Source organism: Dipodomys ordii, unplaced genomic scaffold, assembly GCF_000151885.1.
Source record: "Dipodomys ordii isolate 6190 unplaced genomic scaffold, Dord_2.0 Scaffold72, whole genome shotgun sequence".
Taxonomy (NCBI): Eukaryota; Metazoa; Chordata; class Mammalia; order Rodentia; family Heteromyidae; genus Dipodomys; species Dipodomys ordii.
Window position 1 is genome coordinate 4,262,517 of NW_012267288.1, and position 24,824 is coordinate 4,287,340.

Here is a 24,824-nt window from a genome sequence, read left to right on the forward strand (position 1 = left end):
AAAAAAGCCAGAAGTGGCACTGTGGCTCAAGTGGTAGAGTGCTAGCCTTGAGCTGAAGAGCTGAGGGACAGTGCCCAGGCCCAGAATTCAGGCCCCCACGACCGTACCTCCCCCCAAAAAATATATATATATATTTTACTATATTTACATATAACATATACATATCCTCTTATAAACTGTAGATCATCACTAGATTACAAGCAATTTAGAGAGAATCTACACTAGGTATTCCAATACCTACATTATTACAAGGTACTTATACACTGTAGATAGTGTTTGTAATACTATAGGTATTACCGTAATAGTTAAAACTGAAAGAGGAATTTTTACACCTCTATCCCAAATCACAGGAGTTTCACATGTCAGGTCCTGCCATGCTGCCGTATATGACAGAGACATAGTAAAGGACAAAGAAAGGAGGTTTATTACCGGGCACAGAATGCCATGAGAAGACAAGTCAACCATCTTTATGGTAGAAACATGAGTTTCAAATTTTATGGACTAAGAATTGGGGACAGGAAGATGGATGAATGTATAATTTCTAACAGTCCTCGTCAAACAATGGCTTTGTCATTATTTCACTCTGTTTTAGGAATATTCTAGAGAAGTAGCGATCTATCACTGACATCAGTGGTCGAGGTACCCCAGTCATCAGTGTTACATGAATAACCTGTCCTGAGGAGGCCATATTGTTCCTTATATGTAGTTTAGGTCCTTTCTCATGAAGATATTATCAGTCTTTTCTTTCCTAGATTCTATGGCTACTACAAAATGACTGCAGAGAGAATGGCTTAGAGCAGACACATAAGAATGGATATAGGGATATGAAGCTTTTCTCCTGATTTTAGTTAAATTGGTACTTTTTAATAAAAACATCTTTTAAGCTCCTTATAAAGGTGTATGCAACATAAATATTTGTTTGCTCTATTAGCTATAGAATAATGTCAAGGAAAAATGTCTATAGGTATTCAGTACAAAAACATTTAAAGGTATTTTCAGTGTATGGTTTATTGAAAAAATAGACCACAAGATACAGAGAACCAACTCTACAAAAATAGCTTCAGAACCATGGAAACCAGCAGTTATAGTGGTGACACTGGTCATTGTAAATTTGCCCATAGCTCAGGGTACTCAGAATGCCCAGACAGAAGCAATACCCGTTGATAGGATGTGGAAAGCAAAAGTCCCAGGAGTAAATAGGAACTACACTAAAGGAGAGTTAACAGAATCAGCATATGGGATAAATTGTGTTCTAAGAAACTAGAGATGAAAAATCTTAATATAATTTGTTTTTAAAATATTCATAAATAGAGCCAGGTATTGTGGCACACGTCATAATCTCACTTATTTTGGGGGATTCAAGGCCACCCCAGGCAAGAACTTACTGTGACCCTCATCTCAACAGACAAGTTGAGCAAAATGAAACATGTCTGTAATATGAACTATGTAGGAGGTGTAGGTGGGAAGATCACAGTTCAAGTCCAGATCACAGTACAAAATTTGAGACCCTGTAAAATAAAGTTGAAAAGTATGGGGAATAGATCAAATTATAATACTTACCCACGTTAAAACCCCAGTATAACACTTTTCAGAAAAAAATCATGAAGATAAAATACATATAAGAATAAATGATAGAAAAACAAACCAAATAAGACAGAATTCATATAAGTGATGGATAAGAAAATTATCTAGACACAGGTAAGAGGAAGACGGTAACTTTTAGAGACCTAAAACAGAGGACAAAATATGTGAAGTCAGACAGCTTAAAAACATGAATCAAGCCTTGTGCTGGTGACTCATACCTGCAATCCTAGCTACTCAGGAGGCCGATATCTGAGGATTCTGGTTCACAGCCAGCCCAGGCAGGAAAGCCCATGAGACTCTCCAATTAACCACCAAAAAAACAAAAATGGAGCTGTGGCTCAAAGTTGATAGCACACTAGTCTTAGGCAAAAGAGCTCAGGGACGGCGCCCAGGCCCTGAGTTCAGGCCTCACAACCAACCCGAAAAAAAGAAAAACAAAAATGAATCAAAGTTCATTTCTTTTATTTTAGACTAGTATAAAATAAGACTTAATGATGTTGTTAAATCCCTAATTGTTGAAATTATCAGAGAAAAGCAGAATGTCCAGGAGAAAAATCTTATTTTATGGCTTTTACTTTTTAGTTGAACATAGTTAAATTGAAGGACAGCTAACTAGAGAAGGCTAGTGAAAGGTTTGATTGTGTCTCTGTTGTTTCCTCAAACTTAAAAGTCCCAACTACTGCACTCCCACTTCGTGCTGCAGTAATATTCCTAGTAATCCACAGTGGCTCTTGGGAAGAGAATACAAAGTACATAGGCATCAGTTTGTGGTGGACACTACCATCTTAATGTTGATAGCTGTCTTCTATTATAGCAATCGGTTTTTACAGCTGTGCATGTGAGTACAGAATCCAGGAGCCTATTCTTCATCCTTTTGTCTCAGTCTGTCATTTCACATTCTTCTTCATTTCATGTTGACCTTTTTTGTTTCTGTTCTTCATCTTCCTCCTTTCTGTGTCTTTGTTTGGATTTGAATGACTAGTATATGCTGACTATGACCCATATGCTGTGGCAGGCGTTTGTAATGATCATGGCAAGACATATGCATTGTATGCTATCACCGTACACCGGCGCACTTTGAACACTGAGGAGATGTGGAAAACTTACCGGCGATACAGCGACTTCCATGATTTCCACATGAGAATCACCGAACAGGTATGAAGGTTTTTAAAAAAAATTAGTTATCGCCAGGCACTGGTGGCTCATCATGCTTGTAATCCTAACTACTCAGGAGGCTAAGATCTGAGGATCGTGATTCAAAGCCAGCCTTGGCATGAGACTCTTATCTCCAATTAACCACCAGAAAACCAGAAGTGGCGCTGTGACACAAGTTATAGAGCTCTAATGTTGAGCTGAAGGGCTCAGGACAACACGCAGGCCCAGAGTTCATGCCCACTACTGACAAAAAAATAATAATAATAATTTTCATACTAAAGTACTCTAAGAAATGTTCAGATCTTAAAGTTAATGAGATAGAATAAGGTAATATTTTATATAGGCAGCATAAATATTTTGAGTTTGGGTAATTAGTAGATCTAGTATTAAAAATTTGATCTATTAAACCAATGAAGAGAAAGTGTAAGAGAATGAGAGTCAGTAAAATCAGTCTTATGAGAACTAGTGACAAAATACCAGTGGTATATTTTGAAAATTTTAATGAAATATTTCTGATATATGCATATTTTTAATGTGTGTTTATATGCTTGCTTTGCCAGAGGTGTTTGGTTTGAAGTAGAGATGGGATTGCTATAGGGAATTTTAATGCTTTTGTATGGAAGCATAATTCAGAGCTATACTTGTGAATGGTATGTACCTCTTATTTCACACCATAACAGTGTAACTGTTAAATCTTAGTACCATTGCTGCACTTGCTATGAACTACATTCTAAAATAAACTTATTAATCAGATAACATTTTTAATTCTTAATGTATATATTTTTCTAATATGTAACAGTAACTTGAAGCACTTTTTTTCCTGGAACAAGAGTTTGGACTTGGGGCCTCATGACTTTCTTGTACAGCTGGTGTTCTACTTCTTGAGCTATATCACCTGTCCTTTTTTTATTGGTTATTTTGGAGATGGAATCTCTCCGGAATTTTCTGCAAAGCTGGCATCAACTTGCCTTCCTCCAAAACTCATTCTCTTTCATAGCTGGTATTATAATCATGAACCACTGGCATCTGACAAGTTTGTTTTTGGGGTGTGTGTGTGTGTGCTCGTGCATGTGCGCGTACCAGTACTGAGGCTTAAGCTCAGGGCCTTATGTTCTTGTTCCACTTTTTTCCTTGTAGCTAGAGCTCTACCACTTGAACCACTTGAACGTCTACTTCTAACTTTTTGTTGGCTAATTAGAAGTAAGTGTCTTGAGAATTTATCTGCCCAGGCTGGCTCAGTTCTCAGCTAGGTCTTTTAAAGCTATCAAATACAAAGACACTGTTTTTCTTATTTTTTGATTGAATATTTTATTCAACTTAGAAAAAAATACCAGGTGAAGTTGAATAGATGATCTCTGAAGCTTACTTTCAACTCTTAAAAGTCATTCATTCCCTTAGATATACAAATTGTATTAAACCAATAAAAGTAATAAATATGATGCCTTATTGGATGATAAAGTTCTGAGATGATATCAAACACTTCAGAAATAAAATTTCAGTTAAGATAATGGAAAAATATAATCTGTACCATGATAATCTCATGAAAATATTGTGTATGTAGAGCGACATCAACCATTAATAGCTCAAAATGAATAAAGGCAGGTCATTTTTGACTAATAAGCCTCCATATGAACAATAATAGTTTGATTTATATTCATAAGGAAATTAATAATTTTGGACAGGGATGTTTATATGTTATCATAAAGTTTTTATGTTCACCTTGCTTTGTGAAGTAAAATAATTTTCTGACAAGCACTGAAGAAATAATTGCTTTTTTCCTATTTGAGAATTATTATTAAAGCTTAGATATAGCTCATATATCTTCTCATTCAACTATTTTGACCAATTATATTCTCAAGGCTTTTTAAATTAAAATTAGTTTTACTTAATATTAAATAATGTGAATTTTATTTTAAATATCTATTTGCAAATAGTTATAATTTTTATTCTAAGAATAACATTTTTATTTTAAATGTTCAAAGGGATGTACATATTATGTTCTATATAGACAAGTGTAAATGAAGAACTTAATGACTTGGTTTATTTTCACTATAGCATCAAAACTTTTACAGTAGTATAGTTTTCCAAAAGGTTTAGTGCAGGTGAAATGAGCGTGCTTGAATTAGTATTTCTGTTAAAGTAATAGTAGCTATGATTGATTATTGTTTAGATTGTTTCAGAGCTTAAGAAATTAACAACTAAGCCTATAGATGAAAACTAGGTTTTTTCATATTATATCCATCTGTAAATAAAAATTGTTTGCCTTTGAGTCTGCCTAATCTGCATGTTTTTAACTTGAACAGTGTTACAGAAGATTTCTAATTCAGCAGTTGGAAACAGTGCAAACAACATCAAAAAAAGCAACTCCAAAGAGCCCATTAATGATTTTAAAACAGATTTCATTTTGTTTCACTTTGTGAGTGAAACAATGAACAATGTGCTTTTTCCTTGTTTAAATATATAAACAATCAATTATTTCCCCAAAGAATTTAATCGTGTAATTTTATATTTCATGGGGTTATAAAATTAAAGGAAAACAATTAAATATTTAAATGTCTTATGCTTTTAAAAACAGCCTCAGCTGCCTCCCTTTTTTACTTGTTTCTTTATTGTTTTGGTTTTCCTGTGTATGTGACACTTTTGTTAAAAAATAATAATGAACACGACAGGCAAAATCCTTGCCTGTAAGAGTATACATTCTGTAGATACGGAATCTTTGTTTTATTGGGTATAATATTTTATGTATATATAAAATACTAGTGATTTAAGTAATAATGTTATATATAATGAAACAGTAAAAGTTTATATGATTGAATATTACAAATTTTGAATTTCAGACTAGCTCTTTAAAATTTTATATTAAGAATCTAAACCTGCTGGGCGCTGGTGGCTCACGCCTATAATCCCAGCTACTCAGGAGGCTGAGATCTGAGGATCGCGGTTCAAAGCCAGCCCGGGCAGGAGAGACCGTGAGACTCCTATCTCCAATAAACCACCAGAAAACCGAAGTGGTGCTGTAGCTCAAGTGGTAGAGTGCTCGCCTTGAGCTGAAGAGCTGAGGGACAGCGCCCAGGCCCAGAGTTCAAGCCCCACGACCGACAAAAAAAAAAAAAAGAATCTAAACCTCATATGCTTAATATAGACACACAGTCTTTGAATTTAGAATGTCTATGACTTATATGTAGTATTTGCATCCTTTGTAAACATTCACATTCTGACCTAATTTTTGTGAATCCTTAGATTTTTTTTGTAAATTTCTAATTTCTTTTAAATGCTTTAGAAACATATTCCCATAATTTTTTTCATTATTTTTATTTGAAAATTCTAAAAACAGAAGGGTTTCAGTTACATAAGGCAGGCAAGAGTACATTTCCTTTTAGAGAAGATCACTCCTTCCTTTGCTCGTGTAATATTTTGATGAGTTAATATAGAGTATAAAATTTCCTGATTCTTACTTTTAGCATAATAGTATTTTAGGAACTAACTTACATTTTTGTTTCAGATATATAAGAATAAAGAAAGATTGTCTTGAAAATCTTGACTGACTTTGTTATATTGTTCAGGGCTTTTTAAAAGATTTAGTTTCTAGAATTATTGTTTTAACGGATGCTGTAACGGATGCTGGCATATCAAAATGCCACAGAATATGTAGCTAACACACAAGAATTTACTTTCTTCCATTTCTAGAAGCTAGATGTTCAAGATTCAGGTGCTGCCAGAGTCAGTTTCTCCTGAGGCCTCACCCTTGGCTTGGACAGATGCACGCACGCACACACATGCACACACGCGTGCACATACACACACACACACACCATACAATGTACTTGTTTGCATTTTATTTCAAAGTAACCATCAGAATTTGAGGCAGATACTATACTGCTTGAAACTTTCTTCTCCCAGTCCAAGTATCAGTTTTCATTTTATAATTCTCCCGAATCTAACAGTTCAGAATTGAAAAGTAGGCCTAATATCAGTATCTCTTGCTTTCACTCTCCTTATTAGGAATTGTTTTTCTTTATTGAAAGTGTTGCTGTTATTTGAAGAAAAAAATGTTTTGTTTTTTCTTTCAAGTTTGTTTTACTTCAGTGTGCATCACATGGGAAAAGCAAGGAAAGTGTTAAAAGTTCCGGTCACTGCCTCTTGGCCGGGCACAGTCATAGTGAAATGGCTTTGCTCTTAAATTCTTAAGTAGAGTTAGCATGGTTAAAATCCTATGTTTGAGCTAAGTATGAAGATTACTATTGTGGTGCCATTGGCACCAAGCAAATTTTTATATATTAATAACTTACAAGTCAAAAGATTAAGAAAAATGTTTCTTGTGACTTTCATCATGTAAATAGTAAATCTCATTATTATTATGATTATCTATGAAACCATATATGGCCAATATACATTTTCTTTATTTATATTTGTCACTCTTAATTTCTTGTAATTAATAAATATTAGAACAGTATTTTGGGTATATCTGGATATTTTCTGATTTTTGATATGTTGAGAAATTGTCATGAAGAATTGTATTTTTGTAAAATCATGGAAGAACTGTTGATTATATTATGTCTTTATAGTTTGAAAATCTGTCAAGTATATTGAAGCTTCCTGGTAAAAGGACTTTCAATAATATGGATAGAGATTTTTTGGAAAAAAGGAAAAAGGATCTAAATGCATATTTACAGGTAAGTCCATATTTATTATTTCTGGTAGATTTTGTTTGATATAACAGTGCAAAATTTTTTTTTCTGCTTATGTGGTGCTGAGGAATCAAACCCAGGGCCTCAAACATGCAAGGCAAGCGCTCTACCACTGAGCCACCTTCCCAGCCCTTTGTGCAAAATTTTTTTTATCAAATAATATTAGGGGATTAGAAGCTTAGTGATAGAACATATGTTTCACATTCTTTTGGAACTTTTATTTTAAAAATAACCATAATTAAAAATAACATTTTTACCATATCAGGAGGAACATAACCACTTTTGAGTAGTTTGCCAAATGTGACATGACATACAGTTTAGTCAGTTATTTATAAACATTATAAACTGTTTACTGATTAACTTAGAAATTTTCTAATCACGTAGTATAAGAGATTTTGCAGCTCCATGTTTAGATAAATCCACGCATAACTTTTGACAAATTACAGTAAAATGCAGGTACTTTTTGATAGACTAAAAATTGAACATTCCTAATTCATTGTATGGTAGCATTTCATGTTATATCAAAGCCCAATAGATTTTCACTTATGTGTTTATTATAACCAATTAGTTGTACAAGGGGCTTTTATTTTGACCAAACATTCACAGAGTGTATGTTGATCACGTTTTCTCCCTCTATCGTTCTCCTGGTCATGTTCCCTCATTCTTCCTTTTCACCTGCCTAAACCAGTTTTTAACAAGCTCACTTGAAAAACTAATAAATTTTTATTCCCACATAAATATTGTTGCCTGTCATAGCCCAGAATAATTCTAAGGCTTCCAAAGCTACAGAATAATTCAAGAGAAGGATTTATCTGAAAAACTATTTTTAAAATATAGTAGTTTTCTCTTGAGGAATGTCTCATAAGTTGCTTAGTGCATAAGTTGTTAGAATTCCCAGAAATAACTTTCTTTTACACCTTTGTATCCATATTGTAGATACAATATTAATAACATTTTACAATTTTTTTAATGAAGTAATAACTTACAGAGTTTTACTTGTATTAGTCAAGGCAGCAGCTAAGGTCTATAGTGTTCCATTATTTAGCTCTGTCTACTCTACAAAAGGTATGAACAGATATAGATGCCAGCTACTATGGCTGATCTACTGCTTCTTTCATAAATAGTAGAGTGGAAGGGAAGACTCTGAACTATAAAACCTAAAGTAGTTACTACTACTTGCCTCTCTCAGAAAAAGTTTTCTGACCTCTACCTTAGAACTTACAAATACACTGAAAATAATACTGAACACTGCTTAGATAACTTGTGTTTATAATCATTATTAGAATTCCATATTCTTATTATGTACTAAAAAGGACCATAGAAATACATAAATCTCTGCTCTTACCCATCATTGTCCTTTCTTGGCTTAGAGCTGAATGTCAGATATTTGGCTCTTGTTGAATAGTTTTTTTTATATATATATTTCAGTTTAATTGTAGTCTTCTAAGATTTTGAAGATGATGATCCTTTTCCAAATCTGTTAACTGTATCTTTTGAATGTGGCTGTACTGTATACTGTTTAGCTCATGAACTCATTGGTTGTATTGAAAGCAATTGTAAGCAATGTTAAGTTCATTTGTAGTTTTAAAAGCAGTATCTCACTTAAAATTTCTTTATAACGTGAAAAATTTTCTTTGGATTCTTTTGTATACATTGTTTCATAAAATTCTATTTAATATTAACTATATTTTGTATAACAGTTGTTTTGTGTGGGTTTTTTTTTTGTTCTTGTTTTTTGTTGGTCATGGGGCTTGAACTCTGGGCCTGGGCGCTGTCCCTCAGCTCAGCTCTTCAGCTCAAGGCTAGTGCTCTACCACTTGAGCCACAGCACCACTTCTAGCTTTTTCTACTTATGTGGTGCTGAGGAATAGAACCCAGGGCCTCATGCATGCAAGGCAAGCACTGTACCACTGAGCCACCTTCCCAGTCCTGTTTAACAGTTTTTTAATGTGGCTCTTTAGTTAATGTGTTATATCAGAAACTAGAATAATAAATATATTTAGGCAACTTACACATATGTTCTGAAAATCAAAATACCATATGTAGAGAATATACATCAAACTCAGTATAACTATACAATTGATCATTTCATTTTAACCTTGTAATTTTGTTTTTAAGTATAAGGTTAAAATTTTATTACATATTCTTAACTTTTTATAAAGTATAAGCAGTAGTTATCAGTTCAAAATGCCTTTTCCATCTTTTTAGTTGCTATTAACACCTGAAATGATGAAAGCATCCCCAGCTCTGGCTCACTACGTATACGATTTTCTTGAGAACAAAGCCTACAGTAAAGGAAAAGGGGACTTTGCTCGAAAGGTAAACAAATGGCTGCATTGATGTTTCTCACTCTTTCTCTTGTGTTGTACTTATGGGTTTCATCATGACATTTCACAAATGCATATATTGCACTTCAATTAGATTAACTCCTTCTATTGTTCTGTTCCTCCATCCCTTCTGTCAGTGTGTTTTCTTATATATTGTATACATCCACAGATATGATGTGTGTTGATATTATTCACCTTTCCCCCATCTTTTCCACTCCACAGTCCCTCCAAACAGTCCTACAATACTGCAATAAAAATCATGTGCAGTAGTCTCTATTGTATGTTGATTTATACTCTTTTGGATATATGCCCAATACTGCTATCACTGATCATATGGTAGCTCTGTTGTTTTTGTTCTTGGTTTTAGTTTTTCACATAGTGGTTCCTCTAATTTACGTTCCTGTGAATTGTCTTGAGGGCTCCTCATATACTCAATCAACAATTGTTTGTGTTCTTCCTGATAGCCATTCTGATTGGAGTGTCATGGACTTTCAGTGTAATTTTGATTTGCATTTTCTTCTTGGACAGGATATTGAACATCTTTTTGTATGTTTACTAGCCATTTCTTCTCCTTTTGTTGTTGTTTTGTGACAGTACCAGGTCTTGAACTTGGGGCTCAGGGATTGCCACTTAGCTTTTTTTTCCAGTGGCACTATGCAACTTTAACTATTCCTCCACTTCCATTGTTTGGTGGTTAACTGTATGTAAGTCTCATGGACTTTCCTTTGCTGGCTGGCAGGAACACTGCAGTTTGAAAACTGAAATTCTCAAGTCTCAGCCTCCTGGGTAACTAGCCATCAGCACCCACCTTCTTTTGAAAATTGCTTTTCAATTCATTTGTTTACTTATGAATTGGGTAGTTGGTCGTTTTGGAATTGGGTTTTGAGTTCTTTTGTATTTTATTTTTTGAATTCTTTATATAACCCATTGTCAGATGTATAGTTTCCAAAGGTTTTTCTCCCATTCTATAGGCTACCTTTTCATTCTAGTGACTATTTGTGTTGTTGTGAAGAAGCCTTTTATTCTGATCCAATCTCATTTTTGTCAATCCTTGCTTGGAATTACTTAGCTATTAAAATCCTATTCTGAAAGCTGTCAACTGTGCTTAAAATTTCCAACATTTTATTTTATTTTATTTTATTTGTTTTTGGTGTTGGTATTGGGCTTGAACTCAAGACTAGGGCCCTCTCACTGAGCTTTTTTGGATAATATTGTAGTTCTCCCTGAGCTTTTGTGGTCAAGGATAGTATTGTACCACTTGAGACTCATTTCCGCTTCCAGTATTTGCATAGTTAATTGGAGATAAGAGTTGCATGAGTTTTCCTGTCCAGGCTGACTTTATACTACGATCCTCAGATCTCAGCCTCCTGGGTAGCTAAACTTACAGGCATGAGCCACCTGAGTCAGATAAATTTTCTTTATTTAAATATATTTTTATTGTAAAGATACTGTAAAGAGGGTTTACAGTTACATAAGTAAGGTAATGAGTACATTTCCTCTTGAACATTGTTAGCCCTTCCTTTGTTTTTCTCTTACCATCAGGCAAATTTTTTTTAATGAAAAAAAAGATTATATTCATCTGTGTTTTAAACCTCCTTTTTAGGGGGGGATCGGCAGTCCTGGAGCTTGAACTCTTGGCCTGAGTGCTGTCCATGAGCTTCTTTGACTCAAGGTTAGTGCTGTACCACTTGAGTTACAGCACCACTTTCAGCTTTTTCTGTGTAGCAGATACAGACAGACTGTCCTTCCCTGGCTGACTTTGAACTGTGATCCTCAGATGTTAGCCTCCTGAGTGGCTAGAATTACAGGCTTATCTTTTGTACTTTATTTAGTATACCTCTTGCTGATTGGAGTATCTGCTGAGTAGCTGCTAGTTGTAAACTCCTCCCTTTATATGTGAGTTGTGAGCTAACGGTAGGTTCAAAGAAAGGAAAACAAATGATCATTTATAATAGTACATTAAGAGAAATTTGCCTGAGATTACCAGCTTTTCATTATCTTGAGCAGGAAATGTTTGAGGCTGAAAAGAAATTCTTTTTCCTTTGAGTAGGATGAAATAGACTATGTTCTGAAAGGATTTATACCTTTTAAAGTAAATGTTATTTAAAATTCTTTAACATAAAAAAGGATAGGGTACTGTACTTAGAGTAATATGTCACTTAAATCCTTTAAATAACATAGGATATGAAACCTATACTTACAGTAAGGTGCTAAGTGAAAAATAAGAAATGATTGCTCAAATTGGGCAGGATGAATATAAGCTTTGAAGCTAGACAGCATTCAGTTCAAGTCATTGTTTAATATTTATTGGCTGTGAATTTGAGCATGTTACTTATTATTTTGGTACTTTAGTTTCCTCAAAGAATGTGGATATTACCCTTCGTGTGAGAGCATTGTATGAGTTGAATGCAATATTCTGTGTTTAAAAGTACCTAGCACATAGCCTCTCAATAAGTGTTCTTAACAATGTCAACAGCAGCAATAATTTGGCACTTCCAAATAGCACCAGTAATAGCAGCAGTTAGGTAGGTGGGTAAAGGATATGCAGGAACTACTAGTATTTTTTTCTACAACTTTTTAAAAGTCTGAAATTACTTTTAAAATAAAAATTAAAAAAGGAAAAGAATCCTACTCTTCTTCAAAGATTCCTCTTAACAAACAAATTAAGTTACTGATAGACAATCAATTAATAATTTGAGGTCGAAATTTGTATAGTTACTTTAGCATATTGTATTTTTAAACTCTCTACCATTCCTACATTAAATACTTTGTTTAAATAGAAAATTCCAGGCCATAAACATATACATATGGTGAAATATGTTGGTTTATTTATTAATTTTTATTGGTTTATTTATGATTGAAGTGATTACATTTAAAATCCAGCCTGAAATAGCTTTATTAAGCAGAATGGTGGTAGCTCACTCCTGTAATCCTAGCTAATCAGGAGACTGAGATCGGAGGATTTCAGTACAAAGCCAGAGAGGGCATAAAAGTCGGCGAGACTCTTATTTCCAATAAACTATAATTAGGAAGAGCTGGAATTAGAGATGTGGCTCAAGTTATAGAGTACTAGCCTTGATCAAAAGAAGCTCAGGGACAACATTCAGGTCCTGAGTTCAAGCACCAATACTAGCACAAATAAATAAATAATAAACAAATAGTTTTATTATCAGTAGAGATACATTCAAGTCGTCCGTTTCTTTTATGTTTTCCTTCTGTCTCAAGATTGCATTAATTTTACTAGTATGCAACTAATGGATTAAAAACAGAGTTTTTGAGATAAAAGAAACATTATATATACATAGCATTTTAGCAACCAGAAGTAGTACATCTGTATGTCCAAATAATTACTAATAGTCCATAATTAGATTTTTTAAAGTTTTATTGTAAAGATGCTGTACAGAGGGGTTACAGTTACATGAGTAAGGCAATGAGTACATTACTTGTCCATCATTGTTACCTCTTCCCTTGTTGTCGCACTATCCCTTTCCTTCTCTACCTCCCACACTCCTCCCCTACTCTTCCAGCCCAAAGTTGTAAAGTTCATTTCCAATATACTGTCCTGTGGCTCTTGTTGTTGCAGCGGGTCATCCTGTGTCCCTGTTTCAGTGTTTTGTTATTCCCCTTCCCCTCCCCAGATTAGACAAATGTATTTATAAGATGCAAGGTACCATAATCAAGTACAGTGACAACAGGGGATATACCATAGGGTAAAGAACATACAAAGGAAACAAAAAAAATCACTTATACATTTAAAACAACAACAACAAAGACAGACCTCTTGTGTTCATATCTTGGGGTTGATTTTACTTAGCATCCACTTATATGATCATATGTACATAGTGTTTGAGCTTTTCAGCTCATCTGATAAGATTATCCTATACATATACTAATTAATGCAGATAAGAGAAACCATGGGGCCTAAATTTGTTTGGGACTGGGTTACTTCATTTAATAGGATTTTTTCCAAGTCTTTCCATTTCCTAACAAATGAGGCTGTGTTGTTCTTTCTGCTGGAAGCATAGAATTTCATATATATAGACATATATATGTATATATACCATATTTTATTGATCCACTCATCTACTGAGGGGCATCTAGGTTGGTTCCATATCTTATTTATGGTGAATAATGCTGTGATAAACATAGTTGTGCTGGTAGTTTAGTATGGCCATGTTTGTCTTCATTTGGGTATATAACCAAAAGTGGGATTGCTGGATCAGAGGGGATGTCTATGTGTAGTCTTTTCAGGAATCTTGATACTGCTTTCCAGAGTGGTTGAACAAGTTTACACTCCCACCAACAATGCAGTAGGGTTCCCTTTTGGCCACATCCCATCCAGCATCTGTTGTTCTAACTGGGGTGAGGTGGAATCTCAATGTTGTTTTGATTTGCATTTCTTTTATGGCTAGAGAAGTTGAGAATTTCTTCATGTGTCTATTAGACATTATTTCCTCTTCAGAGAGGTCTCTCTTTAAGTCTTTGGCCCACTTGTTGATGGAGTGGTTGTTTCTTTGAGATTTTGTTTTTGGAGGATTTAATTTTTGACTTCTAAGTATATTTTAGATATGAGATCCTTGTTGTTGTATAGCTAGTGAAGATCTTCTCCCAATCCATGGGCTTCCCATTGATCTTTCTAGCCATGTCCTTTGCCATGCAGAAGCTCTTTAGTTTCATGCAATTCCATTTGTCCAACCTTTCTTTGATTTGTTGTTTCTGGGTCTTTATTAAGAAAATTTTGGCCTGTGCCACGGAGCACTAGAGTTCATCTTATTCCTTCCTGTAATGTTTTCAGGGTGTCTGCTTTGACTTTGCGGTATTTGATCCATTTGGAGTTGATTCTGGTGTAGGTTGATATATAAGGATCTAGCTTTAGTTTTGTACAGGTGTTTAACCAGTTTTGCCAGCACCATTTATTGAAGAAGCTGTCTTCCTTCCATTCTATTTTTCTGTCTTCCTTATCAAAGATTAGTTAGCCATAGGTCTGTGGGTTCATTTCTGGGTCTTCAGTTTTATTCCATTGGTCTTCAGGTCTGTTCTTGTGCCAGTTCCAAGCTGTTTTGATTACTATGGCTTTGTAGTAGAGTTTGAAGTCTGGTATTGATATTCCTCCAGCACTGTTCTTTCTGCTAAGGATCGTTTTTGCTATTCAGGATCTTTATTGTTTCATATGAATTTTTGGATTGCTTCTTCTATTTCCATGAAGAATGAGGTTGGGATATCGATAGGTATCACATTGAATTTGTAGATAACCTTTGGCAGTATTGCCATTTTCACGATGTTAATCCTCCCAATCCAGGAGCATGGGAAGTTTTTCCACTTCCTTAGTTCTGCTTTAATTTTCTTTTTCAGGTTTTTAAAGTTTTCATCATAGAGGTCCTTCACTTCTTTAGTTAAGTTTATGCCTAAGTATTTTATTTTTTGTGGGGCTATTACAAAAGGGGCTGCTTTCCTGATTTCACCTGCGCTCTTCTCATGATTAGATATTTTTTATAAATCATGATTGCAGTCATCAAGATTATCTTGACCCACTTAATAAGCCAGGTGCCATTGGCTCAGGCCTGTAATCCTAGCTACTCAGGAGGCTGAGATCTCAGGATCTCAGTTCAAAACCAGCCCGAGCAGGAAAGTCCATGAGACTCTTTATCACCAAGAAAACCAGCTGAAACAGAAGTATAATATGTGATCTATGCCCAAATGAAAGGATGATGAGGTACAAGTTCTTTGAATGCACTATAAAGGTGAGCAGATTGGCAAAGTGGTTTAGATTTACACGAAGAAGTATGTCATCTACTTTGACCAGGTACAGTAGGAAAAGGCAGTTTGGGGCACCACTGTCCATGTGGGCATTCACCCCACTAAGGTGGTTAACACCAGGCTGAAACTAGACAAAAACTGGAAAAAGATCCTAGAATGGAAAGCAAAATCTTACCAAGTAGGAAAGGAAAGGGCAAATATAAGGAAGAAACAATTGAGAAAATGAAGGAATGAAGTAACCTTATATACAACTTCCATTAAAACATTTAAATGAAAAATAATTCCATAATATATCTTGTTGCCAATACAAAGAATGTGGTTGAATTAGTAATAAAATGGACAGATAGCATCTATATAAGTCAGCTTAAATTTATCTATTGATAATTCCCAATTTACTCCAATGCCTGGTAATTTGAACTTTTATTTATTTTCATTTTGAACATCTGTTTTAATCTAAATATTGCTTTGTAAATGTAATCATCCAGTGACAGACTGTAATGTGCTTATGAGATTCTCTTACATTTACTTAGTAATCAAAGTTATAGGTGGAGGTTTTCTCTCCCTTGATTTACCCCATTCCCTTTCAAATATGATACTTTGTCCTTAAGTCATAGAAATTGCACATATACAAACACATAGGGGGAGAGAGAAACTAAATCTTCAAGTCTGAAATGGTAAACTCATAAGTTTTTAATTAATATCTCACAAATATTGTGATATTTACTTGTTAATAGTATCCAGTGGTAATTCAGCCCAGTGCATTGATAGCGTATGTTCATTTAACCAATTCATAAGGTTTTAGATGCACTCAAGTCTCTGCTATAACATATGAAACATGTAAATATCTAAAATATGTTTGAAAGTATTCAAATGATCTCCATTCTGGTGAACCAAATAATTATATAAAATTATAGATATACATGTACACATATATACATCTGTACATTTACACAGCACACACAAGAATTACTTTAATTTTTAAATCTTTGTATCTATTATAATGTGGTAATTTTTCCTTGTTCTCTACTTTGCTTCTTCTATTGACAGACATTCACTGTAGATTGGAAATTCCATGACACACATTTGTTGTATTGTTGGCTCAGCTTAAGCTGCAGGAATAATCAAAACTCCCAGCCATTTTTTAGTTATCTTGAGATTCATGTCAGGTTGTCATTACTACTTGTCTCAGCTCTTCTAGTTTTTCTTGATGAATGCATCAATGGAGTGAAGGAGATTTGTCTTTTTTCTCTATTAACATTGTGCTTCATTCCATGTAAACCAATGATGTTTAGTTTGTTATTATTTCCTTTTTTTCTCTTTTACATAGAATTTAATTTATTTTCCTTAGTAGTTTTCATGTGATAACACTATCTGGGGATTATTATTAAGTTTTGTTCAACGTTTAAAATTTTTTTTTTCACTTTTGTTAGAAGTTGCCTTTAAAAGAGTCCCTTGTGAAGCTTCTTCATTTGTTTAGATTTCTTTCCGTTTCTTACTTGAAATGATTTGACATGTTTACAGTCACAAAAAATTTTGTGTCCTGCACTCTGGAAATTTTTTATATATCTCATCACATTTTCTTTTAAATATAATTCTTATACTCTGCCTTACTAAAATATGATTTACCTGTCTAATTTTAACTGATCTTTGTTTTTGAATAGACATCATTGCCTTAATAAATACTAATTGAGCATGTAATGAATTTTTTTCTTTTTCGTCCTTTTTTATTATTCTTTTCTTTAAAAATATTTTTATTGTCATTATGAAGATTTTGTACAGAGTGGTTAGTTACTATTTCATAAGTCAAATAATGAGTGTATTTCTGTTTTGGACAGTGTCATCCTTTCTTTTCCCCTCCCATATCTGCCCTCAGGTTACACAGGTCATTTTCTACAGTGTATAACTGCATAGCCTAACTGCATTTGTTCCTTTCTGTGCTTTCCCGTTACTCTCATGAAAAAAAAGAAAAGCAAATGCAAAAACAAACTGCACATCACTACCAAAAAAAAAAAAACCCCATGTTTACATTTCCTAGAGTTCATTTTGGTAAATAGTATTTTTAATGTTCAGAGAGAAGTTACACCTTTGGGTTTCTTCTCTGAGAGTATCCTTCTTTAGTCTGACTGTGTGTGAATGTGTAGTCTTGTATAGGTTATAATATTTTAGATTAGCTTCCACATATGAGAGAAAACTTGTGCCATTTGTCTCTCTGAGCTTGGCCTATAAACTCTTAGAATATTCTTATTTTAGTTTTTCATTTATTTTACCTTCTTTTCAGCATCTGTTGACGTCTTGCTTTTAGTTGTGGTTGAAGTGTATAATTCTACTTGCATGAGTTTCTGTTTTGGAAAACCTTTTTTTTAATGTTTTTTTATTGTAGAAATACTGTACAGAGGGTTTACAGTTACATGAGTAAGGTAATGAGTACATTTCCTATCGAGCATTGTTACCTCCTCTTTGTTTTTCCCCTACCATCCCTTCCTTCCCCATCTCCCCAACTCCTCCCACCCACCCACCACCAGTTGTAAAGTTCATTTTCAACATAGTGTCGTGTACATCTATCTCATTCTTACAGTGGGTCAAACCTATATCCTTATTTCAGGATTTTGTTATTTCCCTTCCCCTCCCTAAATTAGAAAAAAGAATATACAAGATTCAGAGCACTGACATCAAACACAGTGAAAACAGGAGTTATTCCGTGGAGGAAGAACATACAAAAGAAGCAAAAAAAAATCACATAGTACATTTTAAATATGTTAAAAACAATAGCAGGAAAGACCAGTGTGTCCCTATCTTGGGGTTCATTTTCCTTAACATCATCTTACATGATCATACTTACCTTTTCTGCTTGTCTAGACTTATACTAGTTATTGCAAATAAGGGAAAACATGGGACCTATGTTTCTTTGGGCCTGGCTTACTTCACTTAATATAAATGACCCAGCAAATCCCACTTTTGGGCATTTACCCAAATGATCACAAACAAGACTATAGTAAAGCTACTAGCTCAACTATATTTATTGCAGCATTATTTACCATAGATAAGATATGGAACGAACTCAGATGCCCCATATATATAATGGAATTCTTTGCCTCCATCAGAAAGAATAACATTGCCCCATTTGTTAGGGAATGGAAAGACTTGGAAAACCTTGTCATTCAATATTTCTCTAGTAAAGATGACTGAGACTGGGCACAATAGCACATACCTATAAACCTACCACTCAAGAGGCTTAGACAGGAGGATCATGAGTTACTGTTCAACCTGGATTATATAACAAATTCAAAGCTAACAAAATGAGACTTTGTCCTCCCCTCCAGAAAAAGGACAGTGAGTGATATATTCATTCTCCAGCAATAACCTCATCCGTCAATTTTTAAATCATTTATGTAAATATAAAGATTCATTTTTAAGACTCATCCAAGACAATCATTCTATATTATGTACTGATATAATAAATACTGGAAAATCATTTTGTATATTGCATTCTTTATTTTTCTATACTTTTAAAATGAGTAACATGAATGAAACAATGAAATCATCCTACATATGTTTTTCTGTTTAGATGGACACTTTTGTAAATCCTCTTCGAAATTCTATGAGGAATGTTTCAAATGCAGTTAAATCCCTTCCTGACAGCTTGGCAGAAGGAATGACTAAAATGTCAGACAACATGGGAAAAATGTCGGAAAGATTAGGTCAAGACATAAAGCAATCATTCTTCAAGGTAAGAAAACATTTTCAGTAATACCTAAAATGAACCTTTAAGTCAAGTACTATATATTGACCCCTTTTCCAAAGTTCTTCAAACACATAGTCTTACGTGAAATAATAGTCTTATGAGAAAAATAAATAATTCCTATCAGAAATAGATACTAAAAGGTCTAGTCATTTGTCAGCTTGCTATGGTAGTTTTAAAATTCATTTAAAATGAATATTTAAAACGAGTTGATACTTTATGTACCTTTTTTAATATTCCATTTCTTATTGTGCAGTGCTATAAGTTGCTTAGCAAATAAAAATAAGTAAGTGCTATTTGTAAGTGCATTGTATTAGTTTTTGTTCAGGAAACGAAGTCAGTTTTTTTTCTTATTCACTCATGGAGGCACTACCAGAATAAAGGAAGGAAGAGTCCTTTCCACATGGTCAGTGTCTGGGTCCTTCTGTCACTGTACATAGATCTCCGGGTAGCATAGAAGAGTCTGTCTGGATTGTCTGTCCTTTTTCATTAGCTTGTCCAATATTTGATCAATTTATTAAACCTTTTAGCATACTGTTGAGAACTTCTGTGGTAAGAAAGGTAATTATAGTCATGTTCTTGACTTGGTCTTCAAGTTATTTAACCTTTCTTAGTTTTAAGTTTTTCTACAAAATAGAGTCTGACTAAGAAGTCTCTCCCTCTGTGTTAATAGCATTCTCCTCACTATTACAATATACTTGGTAAAACAAAAACACTTTAAAGGAGCAAAGATTTATTTTAGCTGACAAAAATAAATCATTGGATCATGGTGTATGGGGGTACATGGGAAGTTTGGCAGAGCAATACATCCAAGAAAGCACAGAGAAGTGGAGAAGGAGAAAGGGGGAAGATAGAGACAGACCACCAGATGAGGGGAAGAATATCTTTGCTGGCTTTCTTGCTTTTCATGTTTTTATCCCAGCCTTTGGGATGGTCTTCTTCCCCAACCTTCCCCTTTCCTTAGTTCTTTCTGAGAAACAGTATTATGGCACAAGCAAATATGTGGTTTCCTAATCTCTAGGCATTTCTCTGTCCAATCAAGTTGACAATAAAGACAAATGTCTCACCTTAAAACTGAAGTTAGTTTTTTTCTTTTAATGCAAAAAAATCTTCGAATACTTAAATAAACATCCTAAGTTTTCTTTCAAATATTGGTGCAAAAAAATCAATCAAATGCTTTGGTGTATTACTTTTCTTTGTCACAGTTGAATGTCTTTACATTACATTTTTTTTTCTTTTTTAAAATTCTAGGTGCCTCCTTTAATTACAAAGACTGATTCAGATCCTGAACATTGTCGAGTCTCAGCTCAACTTGATGATAATGTGAGTTAATTTTATTCTTGGTAATAAGTACAGAGGTTTTAACAGATCTTAACTTTTTAACAAATATGGTATGTACATGTGTCATTCCTGTGTACACACTGTATTAGGTAAGCTGGATAAATTCTTACAGACTGTGTTCATGCAATCAGTGCTTTAATGGAAAAACAGAAAATGAAAGCTCTTCTTCTCTTTTTATGCATGACCTTTTTCACACCAAGGATGATCACTATCTTAACTTTATCTGCTTTTTTGCTATTAGTGAAACTATAAAGCATATTAAGTCTGGCTATCTTTACTCAACATGGATACATTCCCTTGCTGTTTTGTGTGATATTAGTTTCTTTATTCTTGCAGTTTTTTAGTACTTCATAAATTTCTATGCAAATTTGACAAAATTTTCTTATTACATATGCATAGAACTCCTTGAACATTTTAGTATCTGTCTTATTACCAAAATAACATGTGCATATTGCTGTTGAGTGTGTAGTTAGAAATATAATTCCTCAGTCAGAGGGTATGCATAAATTTAGTTTTGGAGATAGCTGCCACATAGTTTATCAAACTGTCTCTACTACTTACAATGCCACCATTAGGACATGAGAGTTGCATTACTCCACAATAGCCAGCATATTGGGTCTTTTTAATCTTAGCCATTCTATTTTTGTATTTCATGTGAGTACACATTTCTCTAATGACTACTGAAATGTTGAACTTTTTTCATACATACTGGCCATTTGGTGTCTTGTCTTATTAGACTGTCTAGAACTTTTGTCCATTTTTCTATATGCCCAGCTGCTTTTCTTTGTGATTAGTAAAGGTGCTTTACATAATATGATTTTGAGTTTTGGTGTGTGTGTATGTGTAAGAGAGAGAGAGAGCTCTTACTCTGTACTATTTTGTACTTTATATATAATCTGTGCCTCTTGTAAGGTCACAAGGATTTTCTTTACTAATCAATTTGGTTTTTCTATGCTAACATTTATATCTAGGTTTTATTTTCTTTTTGGAATGGAATTTAGGAGTCAGGTTGTACTTTTTCTCTCCTATCACAGAGTAGGTTATCAGTATGGTACCATGTTTACATCTGCTTCTGGGTTCTGTTCTATTAGATGGAAACTGTTCTTTTGCTTTATTTTTAGAACATTTTGTGAGTGTTGCTTGTGTTCTTTTTTTAAATTTTTGTTATAATTGTCCTTTGCCACCAAACTCATGTAAATACCTTTAATCAGAACTGAGCAGTTTTAGTGTGCCTTTGTAATGAAATGAGCCCTCCCTCCCCTCTTCTATAAGCTATAAGCTCCCAGTTTGGGTGATCGAAAATGCACTCAAGAAAATATTTAAAGTATGGTATGAAAATGTGTAGCTTGTGCTTTTATGAACACTTAAATTACAGCATTAATAAGGAAATAATTGCAAAGAGTATCTTAGTAGTTAAAGCATACAATTCCACTTACCTTACATTCATTTTTACATCATTAATTAACTACTCCCACAATGGAAGCATATAGTTTTAAGTAGTTTAAAAACTTAAAGAAAATTGTAGTACTTTAGTGAAATGTGCTTTTTATAATAGAACTTTACTTGTGTATTGGGTCAGATTTCAGCTCCTTTTTCCTGAAAATATGTCAGATATATTCAAATTATTAAATAAAATCAATTATTCAATGTTATATTTTAATTGTAGATATTAAGAATATTTTATTCTTTTTTTCCATTTCCTTCTTTAATAAAGCATTAAAAATTTGGATTTTTCCTTTTTGAGACTACCATCCATCACCAAAACATATTTCCTTGTAGAAAAATAAAGTGATGGAAGATATCAATATTATAGCTTTTACTTACATTACTAATTACAAAGGAAGTGGGAAGTGGAGTTTTCATGAGTTCTTATCTGACCAATGCAGATTCTCTCTATAGACCTGGCTATAAACAGCCAGTAATACCCATGCCACAACTTGAATGCTGTGCTGCCGTAAGTTTCTTCACCATCATAAATTCTGTCCCTACAGAGTCTTATGGCATGAGAAAAATATAGAAACAACCTTTTATAAAAGAAAATAATTTTCTTCTAATAGTTAAAGGAGTTGCCATTCAGTAGAGCAGTTTATGACTGTCGTGTCTCTTGATCAGTGTCACCCCTTTTAACATTCTTATCCATCCCTCCCTCCTCACCCTTTCCCACATTTAAAAATTTTTTATTATAAAAAATGCACAGTAAAGAACAGAGGATGTATTATTTACATGATCAAACCAATACATAGTTCAGCATCTCTAAAAGGAGAGCAAAATCATTTTTTCCTAGATTGTCATGAGCTCATATTTTTGTAAAAGATAACTGCAGAGGCTGGGTAGGTGGCTCAGTTGTAGAGAACTTGCCTTGTATGCATGATGCCCGGAGTTCGATTGCTCAGCACAACATAAGCAGAAAAGGCCGGAAGTGGTGCTGTAGCTCAAGTGGTAGACCACTAGCCTTGAGCTGCAGAGCCCAGGGACAGTGCTCAGGCCCAGAGTTAAGGCCCCACGACTGACCAAAAAAAAAAAAAAAAGATAACTCCAATTTTAGTTTTTAGTCATTACTGTAGGTTTGTAAAATACTGTATTCTAGTATAGCTATTAGAAATATTTTTCATTCTGCAGATCATAATGCAATATTTTAAAAATCTTTTTAAAATATAATTTTAGTATCATTATTAAGATATTGTACAGAGGGGTTACCATTTCATAAGTCAGATGATTAGTACATTTCTTTTTTTAAATACATTTTTATTGTAAAAATAGTGTATTGAGGGGTTACAGTTACATGAGTAAGGTAATGAGTACATTTCCTATTGAGCATTGTTACCTGCTCCTTTGTTTTTTCCCCTACTATCCCTTCCCTCCCTACGTCCCCAACTCCTCCTTCCCCCCCCCACAAGTTGTAATGTTCATTTTCAACATAGTGTCTTGTACATCTCATTGTTACAATAGGTCAACCTGTATCCCTATTTAAGCATTTTGGTTTTTTCCCTTTCCCTCCCCAAATTAGAAAAGTGTATATACAAGATGCAGGGCACCACAATCAAATATAGTGAAAATATGGGTTATGCCATGGGAGAAGAACATACAAAAGAAACAAAAAAAAATCACATAGTACATTATAAGTACGTTAAAAACAATAGCAAGAAAGAAAAAAACCACCTGTGTCCCTGTCTTGGGGTTCATTTCACTTAACATCATCTTATATGGTCATATATACATAGCTTTTGACTTTTTGTTTTTTTGACAGTGTCATCCTTTCCTTTGCTTTCCCTCATTTTCCCTCCTGTCCACAAGTTGCATAGTTCATTTTTCACATTTTACTATGATGGTATTTGTTCACCATTTCTCCCTCCCTTTCTGTGTCTTCCTCTTTATGTTCTCCCTAAAAAGACCAAAAAAAGAAAAGAAAACAAAAGCACCCAAAACAAAAACAAACACCACTACCATCACCACCATCAATAAAAACCCATGTTTCCATTTCCTGAAATTCATTTCAATAAATAGTATTTTAAATGTTCAGAGGAAGTATATGCCTTTGGTTTACTTCCCTAAGAGTATCCTCTTTTGGTCTCTGTGCGAATGCCTAGAGTCCTGTATGAGTTGTCCAGTTGTATTTTGGATCTAGCTTGCATATATGAGAGAAAAACATGTACCATTTGGATCTCTGAGCTTGGCTTATCTCATTTAACATGATTTGTTCTAGGTCCATTCATTTCCCTACAAATGACATAATATTCTTTCTAATGGATGAGTAAAATTCCATTGTGTGTATATACCACATTTTTATCTGCTCATCTATTGTAGAGCATCTGGGCTGTTTCGGTAACTTGCCTATGGTAAAACACAACAGTTTTATAAAAGTAACCATTCATAGTAAATAGCTACCTCCAATAAATTTATTTTCTTTCTTTCCTTATTTTGTCAGGTGGATGACAATATTCCACTTAGGGTCATGCTGCTTCTAATGGATGAAGTATTTGACTTGAAAGAGAGAAATCAGTGGTTGCGAAGAAACATCAAAAACCTACTCCAGCAGCTTATTAGAGCCACCTATGGTGACACGATTAATAGGTACCACTTTTTCTTCATTGTTTTTTCTTGCATGGAGTTTGATTAGCTTTTAACTTTTACTTCACGAAGTCTATTACTCAACCTTTATAAATAGACTTTCTTCTCTGGTCTATTTTTTTCTTTTCCAGTGTTGAGGTTTGAACTAAGCTCTATCATTTGATT

At 34.0% G+C, this 24,824-nt stretch overlaps 1 protein-coding gene across 1 annotated transcript in view; it reads left to right on the plus strand.

The window, feature by feature from the left end:
- Snx13 (sorting nexin 13) overlaps positions 1-24,824 on the plus strand; it is a 124,309-nt gene that overhangs the window by 90,916 nt on the left and 8,569 nt on the right. The window contains exons 16-21 of the mRNA XM_013023987.1: positions 2,600-2,739; positions 7,305-7,412; positions 9,636-9,746; positions 19,077-19,238; positions 20,502-20,573; positions 24,517-24,662. Coding sequence (XP_012879441.1) covers positions 2,600-2,739; positions 7,305-7,412; positions 9,636-9,746; positions 19,077-19,238; positions 20,502-20,573; positions 24,517-24,662 — 739 coding nt within the window. The remainder of the gene's footprint in view (positions 1-2,599; positions 2,740-7,304; positions 7,413-9,635; positions 9,747-19,076; positions 19,239-20,501; positions 20,574-24,516; positions 24,663-24,824) is intronic.